General features: G+C 52.0%; 1 protein-coding gene across 8 annotated transcripts; it reads right to left on the bottom strand.

The window, feature by feature from the left end:
* Positions 1-1,478: 1,478 nt before the first annotated feature.
* TGIF2 (TGFB induced factor homeobox 2) lies at positions 1,479-15,527 on the bottom strand. 8 transcript variants are annotated; one of them, XM_047744401.1, is made up of 4 exons: positions 14,024-14,212; positions 13,915-13,937; positions 11,458-11,682; positions 1,479-4,246 (listed from the first exon to the last, which is right to left on the bottom strand). In XM_047744401.1, the coding sequence occupies exons 3-4, from the start codon at positions 11,647-11,649 to the stop codon at positions 3,725-3,727; spliced, it is 714 nt and encodes a 237-aa protein (XP_047600357.1). In that variant the 5' UTR covers positions 11,650-11,682; positions 13,915-13,937; positions 14,024-14,212; the 3' UTR covers positions 1,479-3,724. The 8 variants fall into 8 exon arrangements, with proteins under 8 accessions (XP_047600357.1, XP_047600356.1, XP_047600354.1 ...); XM_047744400.1 differs by lacking the exons at positions 13,915-13,937; positions 14,024-14,212 and adding an exon at positions 15,380-15,527; XM_047744398.1 differs by lacking the exons at positions 13,915-13,937; positions 14,024-14,212 and adding an exon at positions 15,158-15,352.
* Positions 15,528-15,759: the final 232 nt, after the last annotated feature.

Below are 15,759 nucleotides of genomic sequence, written 5' to 3'. Positions count from 1 at the left end.
GTGCTTGCTTACTCAGGGGTTCATCAATTTGAAGCTTGTCACAGAAGATGCTTTTGGTTTCAGTTCTCTGAAAAGTATTTGTAGGAAGCCATTTCTTCTAAGGCAGACCATCCAAAAGATTTCCCCCTTTAGGGTAATATTAATATTCATTTTCCAGATGAAAATGAGAATTAAATTTATTTTGAAGAGCCCTTCCACAGAATGTCCCTGTTCTGCCAAACCCTATGGCCAAGTGTACAGTTTGAGGGCTACTGACAGAGGAAGTGGAAAACCAGGACCTTGGATGAATGTCTAAACTCTCTCAAACCGGAGCTCTTTAATCTGGGAAACGTGAATAGGGAGGCACGGACTCCAAATTTCTAAAGGAGAATGACTTGTGGGAGATTGGACATCCTCCATCTGGGTCTGTTGTCATCAGAAGCTGATTTGGTTCAGTATTAGAAATTTCTAGTGTTTAGCCCAAAAACCATATTGGTTAAATGCCAGTAGTCAGTGAACTGCCCATCACTAGTTCAAATAAGGTCTAGGCAGATGTCAGGGTGACCTTCAAGTAAGACGGACTTGAATTCATATCCTAGCTCCATTTAATACTGGCTGTACAGTTCAGGCCAATTAATTTAACAAACCCTCAGTTTCTTCACTTATGAGAAGGGCATCTGCCTTCATTTGTGTGTATACAAAAATTAAAGTAATAATGAACACTGGATAGGACCAGGCACAAAGCAAGGGTATTTACTGCTGCAGGCCTTGACTTTGCACTGTTTGGGCTGCAGTGAAATGTATAGTTGCTTCATTATGAAGTAAATGAAACTCACAGCTACTTAAGCAAAAAAGGGAAATTTAGGGGTGCCTGGGTGGCTCAGTGGGTTAAGCCTCTGCTTTTGGCTCAGGTCATGATCTCAGGGTCCTGGAATCGAGCCCCCCACATCGGGCTCTCTGCTCAGCCGGGAGCCTGCTTCCTCCTCTCTCTCTGCCTGCCTCTCTGCCTACTTGTGATCTCTGTCAAATAAATAAAATCTTTAAAAAAAAAAGGGGGGGGGGATTTACTAGCTTCCGTAACATGGAAGTCTAGAGGTGGTACCAGTTTCAGACATGACTAAAGCCTCCATCTCACCTGTGCTGCTTTCTGTGCCGGCGTCATACTGCAGTCCTATGCTTTCCTCGCTGGTTGAGGGGGAGGATAAGGTTGCTAGCTCCCTAAGTTCCCTCACCACTCAGCAATCCCAAAGCTTGAGTGTTTATCCAGGAAAGACTGGTGCAGCTTGGGAGGCATATGCCCCCTGCCCACTATGGTGAAAAGGTTATGGACCAGGGTTGAGGCCAAAGACTAAGGATGCAGGATGCCCAACACTGACAGGTGGCTGCTAGAGGGGGGGACGAGTAAGGCCCTGTAAGAACTCAGCAACTGCCCCACCCCTGGACGCGGCCCAGTGTCACTGTGGATCAATCTGTTTTTGCTTTAAAAAGCAAAACAAAACAAAACCCAAAAACAACTTTATTTGACGAAAAACAAAAACAGAAGTTATTTACAGTAGTTTTTTGCTCAAATAATTCAACGGGATAACTGTGCTTCTCCAGGTTTCTCTCACAACCCAACCAAGCAGAGGCTGCCCTACCTCCAGCCTCCCCATCTCGCACAAGGGGGAAATGCCAACCAGAATTCAGCAGCATGGCTCCTCACCCCTCACCACCTCTACTGCTCAGTGCACTGTGGGAAGGAAAAGTCCCACCCCAGCCCAATACACTGCCAGGGGCTCTTGCTATAAGCGTCTTCCAACAGTGCTACCAGACCTGGGCTCAGACATCGGTGGGGTGGAACAGGCTGGGCAAACAGCAGCTTCAGCTGTCTTGAAGCTGCTGTTCTTCCTTCCCCAGCTGGGCCTCAGGAGGGCGAGGATCCCTGATCCCCCTGGGACATGCGAGGACGGGCTGGGGTGGCAAAGGAGAGAGCCTAGGAAACTTGCCCACTCAGAGAGCAAAGCTCCCTCTCCTTAAGTAACTGATCCCCATTCCCACAGCAGTGGGTAGGCCAAGCTGCTGAGAAGTCAGGTAGCCTCCCTGAAGCCTTCAGACATCATCCCAGAAAGGACAGAACACGCGTTGCTGCCTTTCTCCTGGCCAGGCTCACCCAAGTCAGTCAACCCCCAGGAATCCCCCCCTTGTGCCTGCCTGACTGGGCAACTTCAGGAAACTAGAGGCTGAGGGCTCCTGACCTGTCTTTCGGCCCAGTAACAACATTATTCAGAACAAAAATATTTTGGCTAATAGTAACCTAGAATTAGTGTTTCTTAGGATATATAAAGATGGGGTGTATCGCTGTCAAACGCTGTTAGCAGTGAGACAGCAAAATAAAAAATGGAGAGGAGGGAGAAGAGTGAGACCGTGATCTAGTTCGCTGTGAAGTTCAGAGCAGAGTCTCTGCAACTCCAATTTAGAGAAAGGTGCAATACAAAGACACAGTGGACAGGCTTCCTAACCGATTTCCAGCCCCAGCCTCCAGAGAAGGCAGCTTCTCAGCAGCTGGGGGCACGTCCCCTGCGTCTTCCAGGAAGAGGTTCTGGCCGCTGTCATGGGAATAACTGCCCATCGGAGTCCGCTACAAGGGCTTCCTGACCAGTAGGTGGCTCACTTCTCTCCAAGTAGGAGCTACTGGCAGCTTTTTCGGTTCTGGCCACACTAATCCCAAGTTCTTAAAGGAATTCAAAACTCAGGCTGCTTGGCCAAACTTTCAAGGATAAAGAGGGGAAAACATTAAGGAGAAAAAACAAAACAAAACCAAAAAACCCACTGCCTTGGTCTAGCTTACTTCCCCTGTCCCCCAAAACATAGTAAAAACAAAAATTTAAAAAACAAAACAGAAAAACGAACAAACCAAACCAATAACCACCTGTCCGGTTTTATCATCCTTCTCTGCTCTGCGCTTAGAAGGTTTGGTCAGATTCTGTATTGGACCCTTTCTTTATTCTTAAAGGCTTTGTGCCTGACGCAGAAAAGCCAAAGCTCAAAAAGGGTTTTTTTGTGTGTGAGTCTTTTTTTTTTTTGGTAAATCAAACCAACAATAAAACAACCATTTGGAATTTTGCAGAGATTTAGCTGGTCCCCGAAATAAAGATACTCCTTCCTTGTAAAACACTCACCAGCTGCAGTGGTGCCTAATTCCCAGTTCGTCAGATTCCCTCAGGCAACACACACTGACTCCCCACACCTGGGCTAACTACTCCCATTAATGCAAACCCCAGCAAAAAAGGAAAAATAAAGTTTAGTGAAAACCTAAACATTCAACTGGAGTCCGTTCTGTTACATCTGCTGGGTTCCTCTTCTCTTTTGTTCACACGTATGAACTTCGACTGTCCACACTTCGCTTAACACAGAGAGGCCCAGCTCCAGGGCGTAGGTCTGAATGTGGCGGGTGTCCTGTGCCCAGCCAGGAAAGCAGGCTGGGACAGAGGTGTTCTAGGGATTCTCTGGAGAAACAGCAGCAGCACCATGCCTGTCTCCGATCTCAATCTCATCACTGAGGAGGCCTGGAGAAACGGCAGTTAGCAGAGAGGTCCCCGTCACAGTGCAGTGACACCAGCTGGCATCTTCCTGCTGAAGACCTCTGGACAGAGGAGATGATCCCGATGTTTGGCAGTGATCCAAGAAAACCCTCTGTATGAAAGGGAACCCAAATGGAAACCCAGGACAGCTGGCTCGAGCCTCGAGCACCCCTTTTGGCAGATGCCTACTTGGGGTTTTCAGAGACTAAGGGGATCGGAGTGTGCAGTAAGGGGGGCGATGGGTCCTGCTGCTTCTGAAGCTCCATCTCAGCAGCCCTCTGTAGCGCCACCTCCACCAGCAACTGGAAGCTACTGAAGTCCTCCTTGTCCTGCTCTGGGGGTGTGGGCGGTGGCGTGTTGAAGAGTCCACCTGTGGGGCTTCCGGCTTCAGCTCTGGTCAGTAGAGTGAGTGTGTTGCCAGGGGTCACCAGGGGCTTCGGGGGCTCTAGCTCCCCTGGTGGGAAGGGGGCTGCTGGCTTTTCCCCCTGGCCTGAGTGGAGTGGCACGGAGCACACGGACAAGGAGAGCACATTGGTGGGGGCTGGTACAGACACAGCCAGCACTGAGGGGCTGCTGCCTCGGGGCAGGGCCACATCTGAGGCCTTACCCCCTCGGCGGGAGATGGTGAATTGATTGGGGTCTTTGCCGTCCTTCCGGAGCATGTCTGGGAGAAGGCGCCGCCGGGCGTTGATGAACCAGTTACATATCTGGAATGCACAGAAGAGGCCGTGATCGGTTCACTCGGTCAAAACCAGCTATGAAGCACCTACGTTCCTGGCCCCAGAAACACGGCAGCAAACAACACAGACATAGTCCCAACCTTCAGACAAGTTCACGTTGGGAAGAGAGAGTTAAAAAAGAAATCCTACAAGTGAATATAAAATTACAACCAGTGGTGGGGACAATAATGGGAAGACCCAATCTAGTCTTTGTGGACTCGGGGCAGAACTGACAGCAGCAGGCCAGGACACCATGGCACACCACTGAAGGGCCTCAACACTGGCCTGCTGACCTACACACCTTGCACACTGTAGCTGCCTCTCCTGGCCCTGTCTCTTCTCCCTGTTTATTGGCAGATACAGAGCATGTACCAGCTGCTGCTCAGGGCAGAGACCAGAACCCTCTCCCCTTCACCTGTGTGGCAGGATATTGGGAACTGTGTGGACTGCAGCAATGGCTCACGTTTCTCTATGGTTTGGTGAATGGATCAAGGCTCAGCTCTCCTTAAGGCTCCTGTACCAGTTTCTACCCCTGCTGATCACCTCTCCTGGCCCATTTCCAGGGCAAGCTCTTGGCTGCCATCTTCCTATGGAGTCTGTCTCTACCTAGCCTAAGGGACAGCCACCTAGGGCAGGGGCTGGTGCCTGGAGTTGTCCTGGCTCCTTGCTCAGCAGGTACAAAAGCTCCTGTGCAGGGAAGAGCCAGAGCCTTCTAGTGGCTTCTCTTCCTCTCCATTCCAGGGGGTTCTCCTTTATTCCTCTTCATCTCCAGGGTCTTCCCAGTACAAACACATGCACACACACACCAGCAGGCATCAGCAGACACCGGCTGAGCTGAATGCTGGCTAAGGCTACAGGGGAGCCCCAGAGAGAGGTAGGGCTGAACAGCTGGGTGAGGCAAAGGAAAGGAATCCAGCACCTCTGATACTAAGTACCATGCCAGCCGCCTCACTTGCATTATGTTTCATCTGTACAAGCTGGAAGGTAGTCAGCATTGTCCTCTAAGTACTAAGGAGGGAACTGAACTCATAAAAGATGAAAGAACATGCCCAGAGTCACACAGGCTCCGAGTCTAGAGCTGGGATCCAAACCCAGGTCTCTAGGCTTTAGGGCCTGTGCTTTGCTGTGTCTTAGCAAACAGGTGGAACTGACAACTGAATAATCATGACCACAATCCTGAGAGCAAACACTTGTTGAACACAAAACACACCAGGTGCTGTTCTGAACATTTCCATCTAATTACTTAATCTCCAACTTATGAGATAGGTAGTGTGATGACCACTTTATTTGAACTGGGGAAGCAACAGAGGCCCTGATCAGAGCTCGGTAACTTGCTCAAGGTCACCACTTCCAGGCAACACCTACTGCCTGGTAGAGAACAGACTGAACAGACTGAAGCCTTTTCTGCTCCTCGGGATGCTTCCCCTCCTGCGTCCAGCCGCTGCCTCAGCAGCTCCCCGTGCCACCCCGGAGCACTGCGCCTGCTCCCCATCGCTCTGTGTGCAGGGGAAGGTGTCAGGTCACCGTGACCTGGTTCACGTGAAGTAGGGATGAGGATTTCTGTTAAGAAAGCAGGCTTGGGGAGGGGAACTTAGGCGTTTATTAGCAGCTGTGTGGGCACCTAGCCCCTAGCAGCACCTCCCATTTTGGCTTAAAATTCAGGGAAGAGCAGAAACCACGCTCCCCACACGCTCAGCCTGGTCCACAGAAACTTGGCAGCCTGCTGTCTGTTTTGTCTTCTCATCCGCTAGAAATGCGCAGCTGAGGGGGGGCCGGGTAAGGGCAGGCCTGCGTGCACGGCAGTGCCGGGCTGTGATAACAGGCCAGCAGGAACTTCTGTAGCCCCTTCCAGCTGCCCACCCATGCCCAAGTCAGGGAAAAAGCATGTGATCTGCCCCCACTCAAGGTCCTTGGGGAGGTGGTAGGGAGAATGCCAAGGTGAATTCTGTGATTGATATGGCACAACCCAGGCTGGGTGCCTCAAAGCCTATCTCTACCACAAACCGGCCCTATGGGACCAGCGGCTGTCCTGCTGGTACTTTGTATCAGCGGCTGCGATAAAGAATGTGGGAGGAATCCCTGCGGCAAACGGGAGTGGGAGGGCACCAGGAAGCTGATGAAGGCCACAAGGATCAGAGCAGGGCCTTTGAAGAAGGCGACACTCATGCTTTCATTCTATTGTCTTTTCAGCTGTCCAAGACAGAAGCCAAAGAAGGGAGAGAAGTGAAGGCATGGAAGGACCTTTCCCAAATATCACTGGACCCCCACTTGTGTTATGACCACCCATACCCGGGTGCTCTCAAAAGCAGCTTGGCTGTATTATAATCACCTTGAAGGTGAGTTTAAAAAATAGCTATCTTTTGGGGGCGCTTGGCTGGCTCAGTCGGTGGAGCGTGCAACACTTGATCTCAGAGTTGTGGGTTCAAAACCGGTGTTGGGTGTGATTATTTACAAATAAAAAAATTAAAAAAAAAAAAAAAAAAAAAGATCTCATCTGCTCTACAGGTCCAGTGGGAGTGGGGTGGGGTGGGGGCGGAGTCAGGAATGTGTGTTTTTAAACAAATTCCCTGAGTTCTGCTGCCCATACTTAGGAACCAGTGGTTCAACCCGCTCACCCCCATCCCCTCTGCTGACCCTTAGCCCCTCTCCTGCTTTTGCAAAAGCCTCTCAGGTAACTCCATTTGAATGGAGTTCTAATGGCCTTGAAAGGAATGGGGAGCTCAGCTGACACCACACTGGCAATTAATTACACTGAATTCTTAGTCCATTAAATATTGTCTTTCCTTCCTACAGGAGGCTCCCCAGGGGGCAGAGATAGTGCCTGTTCTACCACTGTGTTTTCCAGCACACAGCACTGGGCCTGGCACCGAGCACAACCCCAATCAGTATGAGTGAAAGAATGGGGCCCGAACCCTCCCCGCCACGCTTCCCTTCCCTCTCCAACAGGCAGCCAGCCCCTCAGCACAGTTAGAAACCACAGCAATAAAGTGGGCTCAGAGGGTGTCACAGGGAACTGTGAAAACCCTACACAAATGACTTTTTTTTGGTCTTACCCTCCCAACTGCCTAGCCCCAGGCAAGTACCAGCAAACAGTTAGTTAAATGACTCATTGACTCATTGACTTGCTAATGAGATTGCTCTTGGGCCAGTTAAAGGAGACAATCAAAAGAACTGTCCCCAGGGAGAGAGAAAACAAGCTTGGCAAAATGCAGAAGCATGCTGAAGCCAGGTGATTGGTTCTAGGAGTGCATTATAATATTCTCTTTTGTGGATATTTGCAAACGTTCTTAATAAACACTGAAATTTAAAAAATTAAACATAGGAAAAAGAGAGGTCTCCAGGGACCTGGGCCAATTTTTCCAGAGTGAGAAGCTACACTTCTTTACTTTTGAGGTCCTGCCTGTTGACATTTCCCCACACTTCCTCATTTTCTATCAATTCAATAATTGTTTACTGAGCACCTACCAGATACCAGGCTTAGAGCTAAACTTGGGATACAGTGATATAGTGATAAGTAAGCCTCCTGTTCTAAAAAGCAGCTATACAGTCCATTGTCCAAGTGCTGACCCAGTTATGGTACTGTGGGAGCACACAGTTCCTCTGAGGGTTGAGGGTCTCTCTGGTTAGGAGTGGGAATGAAGTGGTCTGGGGTACTGATTCGTGTGGCACGAGTACTGGGGGAGGCAGGGGTGAGGCTGGCTAGGCAGATAGGGGCATCTGCATAGCCGGCCATACTGTCAGTAGGGGGCAGGAGTCACTGAAGGGCTTTTAAGAGTGGTAAGACAATGATAGGTTGGACCAGGGAAGGAAACCCACACTTCAGAAATACTTAAGGGGTGAATGCATAGGAATTGGTGACTGATCAAATGAGCTGAGGAAGGGAAATGAAGGGGCCCACCTTAGAAAAAGAAAGAGCCAGTTTGGAGAAGTTATCCATTACCAATCAAGAAATCTGAGGTGCCTGTGAGACCGTCAAGCAGAGGTAGAAGGGTGGAGGCCCTGTGGGATTCATGGTATAGTTTTCCCCCAGGGCCACATGGTCCCCACTGCTCCTTAACTCTCAGCAGGACTCTAGAGCAGGATGGCCAACACCAGAACCCTTCCCATGAGGGCACGCCAGGATCCAGCTGGCCCTTCCTCAGCCCAACATTTCTCTAAGTGGAATCAGGGATATATCATCCTAGGAATCCACTAGTTCTCGGAAGAAATGTTTTAGCTTCACATTTCCATTCTGATCTTGAGTAGGAGCACAGTGGCCTCCGGCAATCTGGACTTGCTCAAGTCCAGAGTCCGTGCCTTTGTCATACTACACATCATAGCCGAGTCAGCAAAGCATCATCATCACCATCCACCATTTTACATTAAATTTTACATTGGTTTCACAGTTACATTGGGAAACTGGTTATTTTACAATTTATAAGAGCAAAAGCAAGAAAGTTTTTTTTTTAACCCAGTTTTTATACATGCTTAAGTGACATGACAGCTTAAGTGACATAATAATAAAAATGTGTCAAGTCAACGTTGCGGGGAGGTGGGTCTGTGAAAAATAAATTAGAGAAACTGGCACATCACTCAGTTGTAAGAAATGGTGTCCCTGGGGCACCTGGGTGGCTCAGTCATTAAGCGTCTGCCTTTGGCTCAGGTCATGATCCCAGGGTCCTGGGATTGAGCCCCACATTGGGCTCCCTGCTTGGTGGGAGCCTGCTTCTCCCTCTCCCACTGCCCCCTGCCTGTGTTCCCTCTCTCACTGTCTCTCTCTCTGTCAAATAAATAATACATTTTAAAAAATCTTAAAAAAAAAAAAAAAAAAGAAAAGAAATGGTGTCCCTGACCAAAAGCAATTTCAATGCAGTGTGGCAACACAGGTAGGAGGTGCACCAGGAACACAGGAGTAGTGGCCTCAGACCTAGTCCAAAAATGCTCTCATGAGGAAATGCTTACATGCAGTGAGCCAAGTTCAGAAAAGTCATGAAGAAGCCTAGGGAGAAGGCCTGGAGGAACAGAGGGCCGAAGGTTCCCAGGTCCTGGGGACAAGAAGAACTGAGAGATGAAGCTGGTAAGCTCCTGACTTTGGATTCTCTGCAAAGGACAGTGGGGTCCATGGTGTGTGCGACACAATCAGATTTGTACTTTTGTGTTCAGGAGAATGGACTGAGGGAGCGGAGTTAGATGGGATGCTGTCCCAATTCATGAACTGCTTAATAAAGCCCATTAAAAAAAAAAAAAGAGAACGGACTGAGGGAAAAAGGCTGGAGGCAGAAGACCAGCAAAGAGCCCATCGAGGTGATCCTGGTTTTCAGGCTCAAGCCTTTGGCCTGTGTTGTTCTACATCCTGTGAGTTCCAGTCCGCCTCTTCTGGGAGGCCTGCTGACACTCCAGGCTGGCTTAGAAACACTGCTTGGGTCTCTGCTGCCTTCTGTCCCAGCAACACTTTTTACAAACACTAATGGCTAGGTCCTCCCCACTTTCCCATCCTAGACTAGACACCTTGAGGGTGGGAATGTGTCTGGTTCCTCTCTGGGACCTCAGCTCTGGCTGGGAGTGCTTGGTACACTGTGAGATGCTAGGCACTATCAGACACCTGGGGTCAGTCCAAGACCTGTGATCTAGGAGATGAGGATGACAAGAGCAAAAACACCCACTCTGTGCTCACCTCGCCGTGAGCCTTGAATCTTCCTTCTCCATCCCTCTTCCTTATATGCTATGCCAAGTACCACAGTCATCTCCTTTTTTCAGATGAGGAACGTGAGGCTCAGGGAGAGGCAGTGGACCTGGCCAACATCCAGGCTTCTTCTTGTGGAGAAGATGGGATCTGAGTCAGGTTCTGTAACCCTAGAGCCTTTCTCACAGACAGACTCCCATTAACCACTGCCCAGCAAGTATAAAGTCAGGGGACAGGAGTTCTGAAGGCTGAATACTCAGCGTGAGGCATCATGGAGAAGGGATGGGAACTGGGGAGACAAGGAAGGTTCCAAGGTGGGGGGGGGTAAGGGAAGGAAGGAGAGTTAGCACCACAGATTCAAGTAAGGAATCTATTAAAGGCTAGGAAAAGAGCTAGAACAGGAGGCTGAGGGCCTTGGGGTAGAAGCTTAGCCGGCTCATGAAGGGAGAGCTGGGGACTCATGGGGCAGGGGATGGGCCTTCGCTAGACTGGGGGCCTGCTGTGTCGCCCAGGTAGATGAGAGCCAAACTGCAGGCAAGTCAGTGATAGTCCAGGGTGTCTACCTCAGCACCATGAACACAGAACAAAAACACCTATAGGTCAGCAGCCGGCAGTTCAAAGATGATATCTTGCACTCTGATGAAAAGCAGACAAGAGATTTTTCAGGTATGCTCATGTGGATGGTTTACAAAGCACTTTCTTTCTTTTTTTAATATTTTATTTATTTATTTTTAGAGAGTGTGTGGGAGGTGGGGGAGTGGGAGTGTGGGCATGGGACAGAGGAGGGAGAGGGACAAGCAGACTCCATGCTAAGCGTGGAGCCCGATGTGGGGCTTGATCCCAGGATCCTGAGATCAAGACCTGAGCTGAAATCAAGAGTCAGATACTCAACCAAGCCACCTGGGTGCCCCATCTTTTCTTTCTTTCTTTTTTTTTAAAGATTTTATTTTTAAGTAATCTCTATACCCAATATAGGATGTGCATTCACAACCCCAAGGTCAAGAGTCACGTGCTCCACTGACTGAGCCAGCCAGGTGCCCCCAAAGCACTTTCACATCCAGTTCTGAATCTGCTCCTACAACAATTCGGTCAAGCAAGGGAGGATTCGAACCCCCACTTTACAGATGGAGAAATCAAGATGTGGTCCTTTGCTCCTATGTGGCAGAACTGGGTTTTGAACCCAGAACCTCTGAATTCTGCCCTTTCCTTGGCCATGAGCCCAACTCATTTTTTTAACTACACTGCAGACCACTAGCTGCCCTTCTGCAACCAAGTCACTAAACCCTGCTCTGGGGCCAGGGGCTGAATTCCAAACACTCAGCGCCTTCTCACCTTCCCCACGGCCTCCACTGTTAATGACACCAAGACATTCATAGTGGTGCCTTGCCTCTTCAGAACTCCCCCAGATCTAGCTGCAGTCACCTCATGTCATGGTCTTCCCTTGAGGCAGAGTGGGTGTTGTCACGTGGCCACACAGTGTATCAGCGACAGGACTTAGGACTAGAACCCACCAGGTCTCCTGCTACCTGCTCCTTACCTGCAGCACGGACAGGTTGGTCTGTCCAGAAAGGCTCAGCTTCTCCTGCTCTGAGGGGTAGGCGTTGTAGCGGTGCAAGTACAGCCAGTCCCGGAGGATCTTCACCGATTCTTTGGGCAGGTTCCCTCTGCGCTTCCTCTTGCCTGCCAGGGAGAGGAGGCCTTCGTCCTCACCCAGATCACTGTCTGACATGGTGTCTAGGGGCTAGGTGGACCTTGGGCAAGCCTGGAACAAGTGACAGAGGGGATGGGGACATTATTACCACACATTCCCTTTTACCCTTTCCCTGTCTCCAAACACATCATCATTACAGCCTGGGACACCGAAATGGAGGAATAGTAAATCAAAGTCTCAGGCCATACCTTTGCCTGGGCAACCTAGAAGGGATGAGTCTGAGATGCTTTCATTTCATGCACTCAGTAGAGGACTACTGAGATAAGTGGCAGCTCTTTAAGAAGCAGTACCAGACTACAAAGAATTTTAGCTACCCCTGAGATCTGTTTTCCATGCACTGTACTGAGCACTTCACACTATCTCAGTCAAGTCCTTTTAAGACAGACACTACTATTATCATTTTATAGATGAGAAAATCAAGACCGAGAGAGAACGCCACCTAATTTAAACAGTTACCATGTGACCCAGTAATTTCACTCCTAGACATCTACCAAAGAGAAATGAAAACCTGCGTTCACACAAAACCTTGAACACAAATGTTTATAGCAACATTATTCGTAATAGCCAAAAGGTGGAAAGAACCCAAGTGTCCATCAGTGGAGGAATGGAAAAACGAAATGTAGTCCATCCATATGGTGGAGTATTATTTGGCCATGTAAAGGAACTAAGTCCTGATCCATGCTACAGTGCGGATGAACCTTGAAAATATGCTAAGCGAGAGAAGCAAGTCATGAAAAATACATATGAGTCCGTTTTAATGACCAATTTAGAATAGACTGGGGGAGGAGCCTAGAAGGAGGACAGCTAAAGGGTATGGAGTTTCTTTCTGAGGTGATAAAAATGTTCTAAAATTGACTGTGGTGGTGGTTACATAGTTGTGAGTATACTAAAACCACTCATTTGTTTGCTTTAAATGGGTAAGTGGTAGGATATGTGAGTTACATCTCCATAAAGCTGTTATGGAAAAAAACAAACAAACAAAAAAACCCCTTCACCTCCAGGATAGGGTATGGAAGCAAGGTTTGGACCGACATTTGCCAACAACAACCAACTCTCGCCAGCCTCCCCAAACTCTAGCATTTTGCTGCCCAGGTCTGGAAAGTCCATTAATCACCACGGTCCTACCGCAATGGGTGTTTCACATTTACTGCACCTACTGTGCCCTGCAGTGTTGAGTCATCCCTATTGGTTGTCTCAGACATTCTCTTTTGTCATCTAGCCCCTGGCTGGGTCCATGAATCAATTCCTCAAAAATCCAGATAAATGAACAAGGCTGGACTCTGGTTCTCTCCCCTTGGCTGTGTGACCTTGGCAAGTGTGCTCTCTCCTCTCTGGGCTTGAGCCCCCTCTTCATCTGTCAAATGTAGGAAGGGGTTTCCCTAGACAACCCAACTCAGTTACTCATCCTGACTAACTTCTGGTTCACACATGCAAAAGAGATTTACATTTTAAAACCAAAAGTTCCAGGGCAAGCTAATGCCAGAATCTCAAGGCTCCTCCCTCCTCAGCCTTTTAACAGCTACCCAGCAGGCTGGGCCAACAGACTCTGGCATCTCCCAGGTTTTGTTTCCTCGACTTGGGCCTGAGCCCAGATATCTGGGCTGGCTCGGCCAGGCTTTCGAGGGAAGGGTCTACCCTCCCAGCCAGGCCACCTGGAGGTGAGACAGGCACTGGTTAGAGGTGCCACTCCTCAGAGAACACCAACAGCAGGCTGCTTTCTGAGGTCAGGTTTCTGGGACTTAGCTGGCCAGGGCAGTTGGGATCTGGGCTCAGGGATGCAGTCTTGGCAGGCTATGAGAAGTTTACTCAGGGTTATCTGTATAAATTCCACCCTGGCTGCCAACCAAGTCCCAGTCTGCAGGGTTCCTAGGGTGGCCGGTGGAGATGACCCCTGAGCCTACAACAGACCTCTCTCCACTATCCTGTCCTGCACTCCAGCCAGCTTACAATGGGGGGAGGTTTCCCACATACACACCCCACACTCACACCCAGACACACAGACTGACAGACACACACGCCCTCACCACCAGGCAACTCTGTAGCAGTGCTCAGATAACAGGCACCAACCCATCCCTTAGCTCCTGGAACCACCAAGGTTTTCACCGACAAACACAGCACACACATAGCTTACAGAGCCCACGTCTAGCACGAACAACTGGTACCCACGAAACCAGCCCAATTCCTGGCTATATGCCTACCCACAAACTCCAACCGACCCGCCCACCCACGATCTCTCAGACTGAGGAAACTCCAAACGTCATCCCACCAGCGATCAATTCTTACCCCAACTGGCCCGTGGCAGCACCCTCACGACAGGACACCCGGTGCACCCTCCTATACACTCCACGACGCTGACCTGCAGCCACTCCCGCATGCACTTTCTGACAACTCCCCCAGCTCCACCGGACACTCCCCCGGGCCGCGCACTCACGTTGCATTCCCAGCGGTTCACACAAAGCGCGCAGTCTCCCCCGCGGCCCAGACCGAGTCGGAGCACATGGCTCCCCGGGCGGCGGGGAATCGGCCTGCGCTCGGGGCGCCCGCACCCCCTCAGCCCCCTACCCCGCGCTAAACTCGGCGCCCCAGCTCCCCCGCCGGCCTGCAAAGTAGGTGGGGCGGGGGCTCTGCAAGAAAGAAAACTCACGTGTCTGTCCTGGGGCAGGAAAAAGTTTGGTTCCCACCCCCTTCCCCCGCCGCTTGGCGCTGTCTGACTCTTCGGGGCGCGGGGCTGGCCGAGCCTGCGCGCTCGGCTTTGTGCTCCGAACTCGGCCCGGAGGGGGAGGGGAGGGGGCTGGGCTCCCACCTCCGCACCTCCCCCCCCACCCCAGCCCTGCGCCCAGACTCCATGTTGGCCGCCCCCTACCCCAAAGAACTGCGCGCTTCCCCCGCGGGAGGCTCGGCTCACGCTCGGCCTGCCCGAGGGTCCCGGCGCGCACAAACTTTCTTCGGGTTGCTGGCCCCACGCGCCCCGCTTCCTTGGCCCGCCTGGGAGTGACAGATGCCTCCGAGACAGACTTTCCTTTGTTCCAAAGGAAAGGGGAACTCGCGCGGGCTCCCCAGCCCCCCAGCCCCGGGCCCTTGCCGCTGCCCCCACCCGCAGCTGTCACTCTCGGCGGCCCCCTCCTCGGCTCGGCCGCCGCGGGGGGGGGGGGGGCGAAGGGGGGAGAGGCTGCTGGCGGTTAGCAACGTGCACTTTTTAAACCAAACAAACCCGCCCCCCGCGCGCTCACCCCGGCCCGGGGCAGGGGCGGCCCTCTCACGGGCTGGGATCGTACGGAGCTGGGCCCCCCAGAAGGGCCTCGAGAGAGCTTCCAACTTGGGGGGGGGGGGACGGTGCGACATTCCCCCCCACCGGCCCCCGCCCGCCCCCCAGCAGTCGCGGCTCACAAACACCAGAGCTTACACACCCACAATCGCACGCGCCAGGACGACGCCCCCTCCCCCGCCCGGCCGAGAAAAAGAAACTTTCCAAGTTGTCCGCGCGCCCCCCGCCCGACTCTGTCCCACTCCTGCGCCCCGCACTGACTTTTCCGAGCGGCTTTTCCGTCCACGCGGCCCCTGGCTCGGTGCCGGGCGTCTTGGCAGGGGGCGGGGGGCGCCGGGGGAGCGCGCCGCGTACCTGCCGGGCCTGACACTCGGCCTGACAGCTCGCGGCTGGAAAGCACCTCGCGGCCTGACGTCAGATCCCCTCTCCTCCCCCCCGCGCTTTCCTCGCCCTCCCCCACTCGCCCGGAGGGAGAAAACAAACTTTGTGCGGAGCGCGGCGAGCTACGCCCACCCCCCGCGGGGCGGGCCCAAGGCGGCCGGGGGCTTCGTCCCGCCCACCGCGCCCGGAGGGGGCGGGGCCGGGCGGGCACCTTCTTCCTGCGCCCACCCCCACCCGCAGGAATGCCACATGGCCTCCGAAGAGGAGCGGTGGGAGCCCGGCTTCGGGAGAGTCCGCTCGGGGGCAGGAAGTGGCCCGTTCCTCCTCTCTGGGAGCGTTTCCGGAGCGCCTACTGTGTGCTCCAGGCTGGGAGTGGGGGCCCTTTGCCGAGGGGAGAAGTAATGCAAAGCCTAACGTTCGTGACACCGCTGCCTCCAGCATGTCTCCCGCCGGCGGTGTGATGGCTCCCATCGCCCCGGGAG

The sequence above is a fragment of the Lutra lutra genome, chromosome 9, assembly GCF_902655055.1.
Source record: "Lutra lutra chromosome 9, mLutLut1.2, whole genome shotgun sequence".
Lineage (NCBI taxonomy): Eukaryota > Metazoa > Chordata > Mammalia > Carnivora > Mustelidae > Lutra > Lutra lutra.
The sequence above is the reverse complement of the archived record's forward strand: the minus strand, read 5'-3'. Positions and strand labels throughout refer to the sequence as shown.

Bases quoted from the DNA above. Each gene is read 5' to 3' on its own strand.
- TGIF2 (XM_047744400.1), bottom strand. From the start codon at position 11,649: ATGTCAGACAGTGATCTGGGTGAGGACGAAGGCCTCCTCTCCCTGGCA. The intron at 4,247-11,457 runs GTAAGGAGCAGG...TGTGCATTCCAG, and splicing joins CCAACCTGTCCGTGCTGCAG to ATATGTAACTGGTTCATCAA.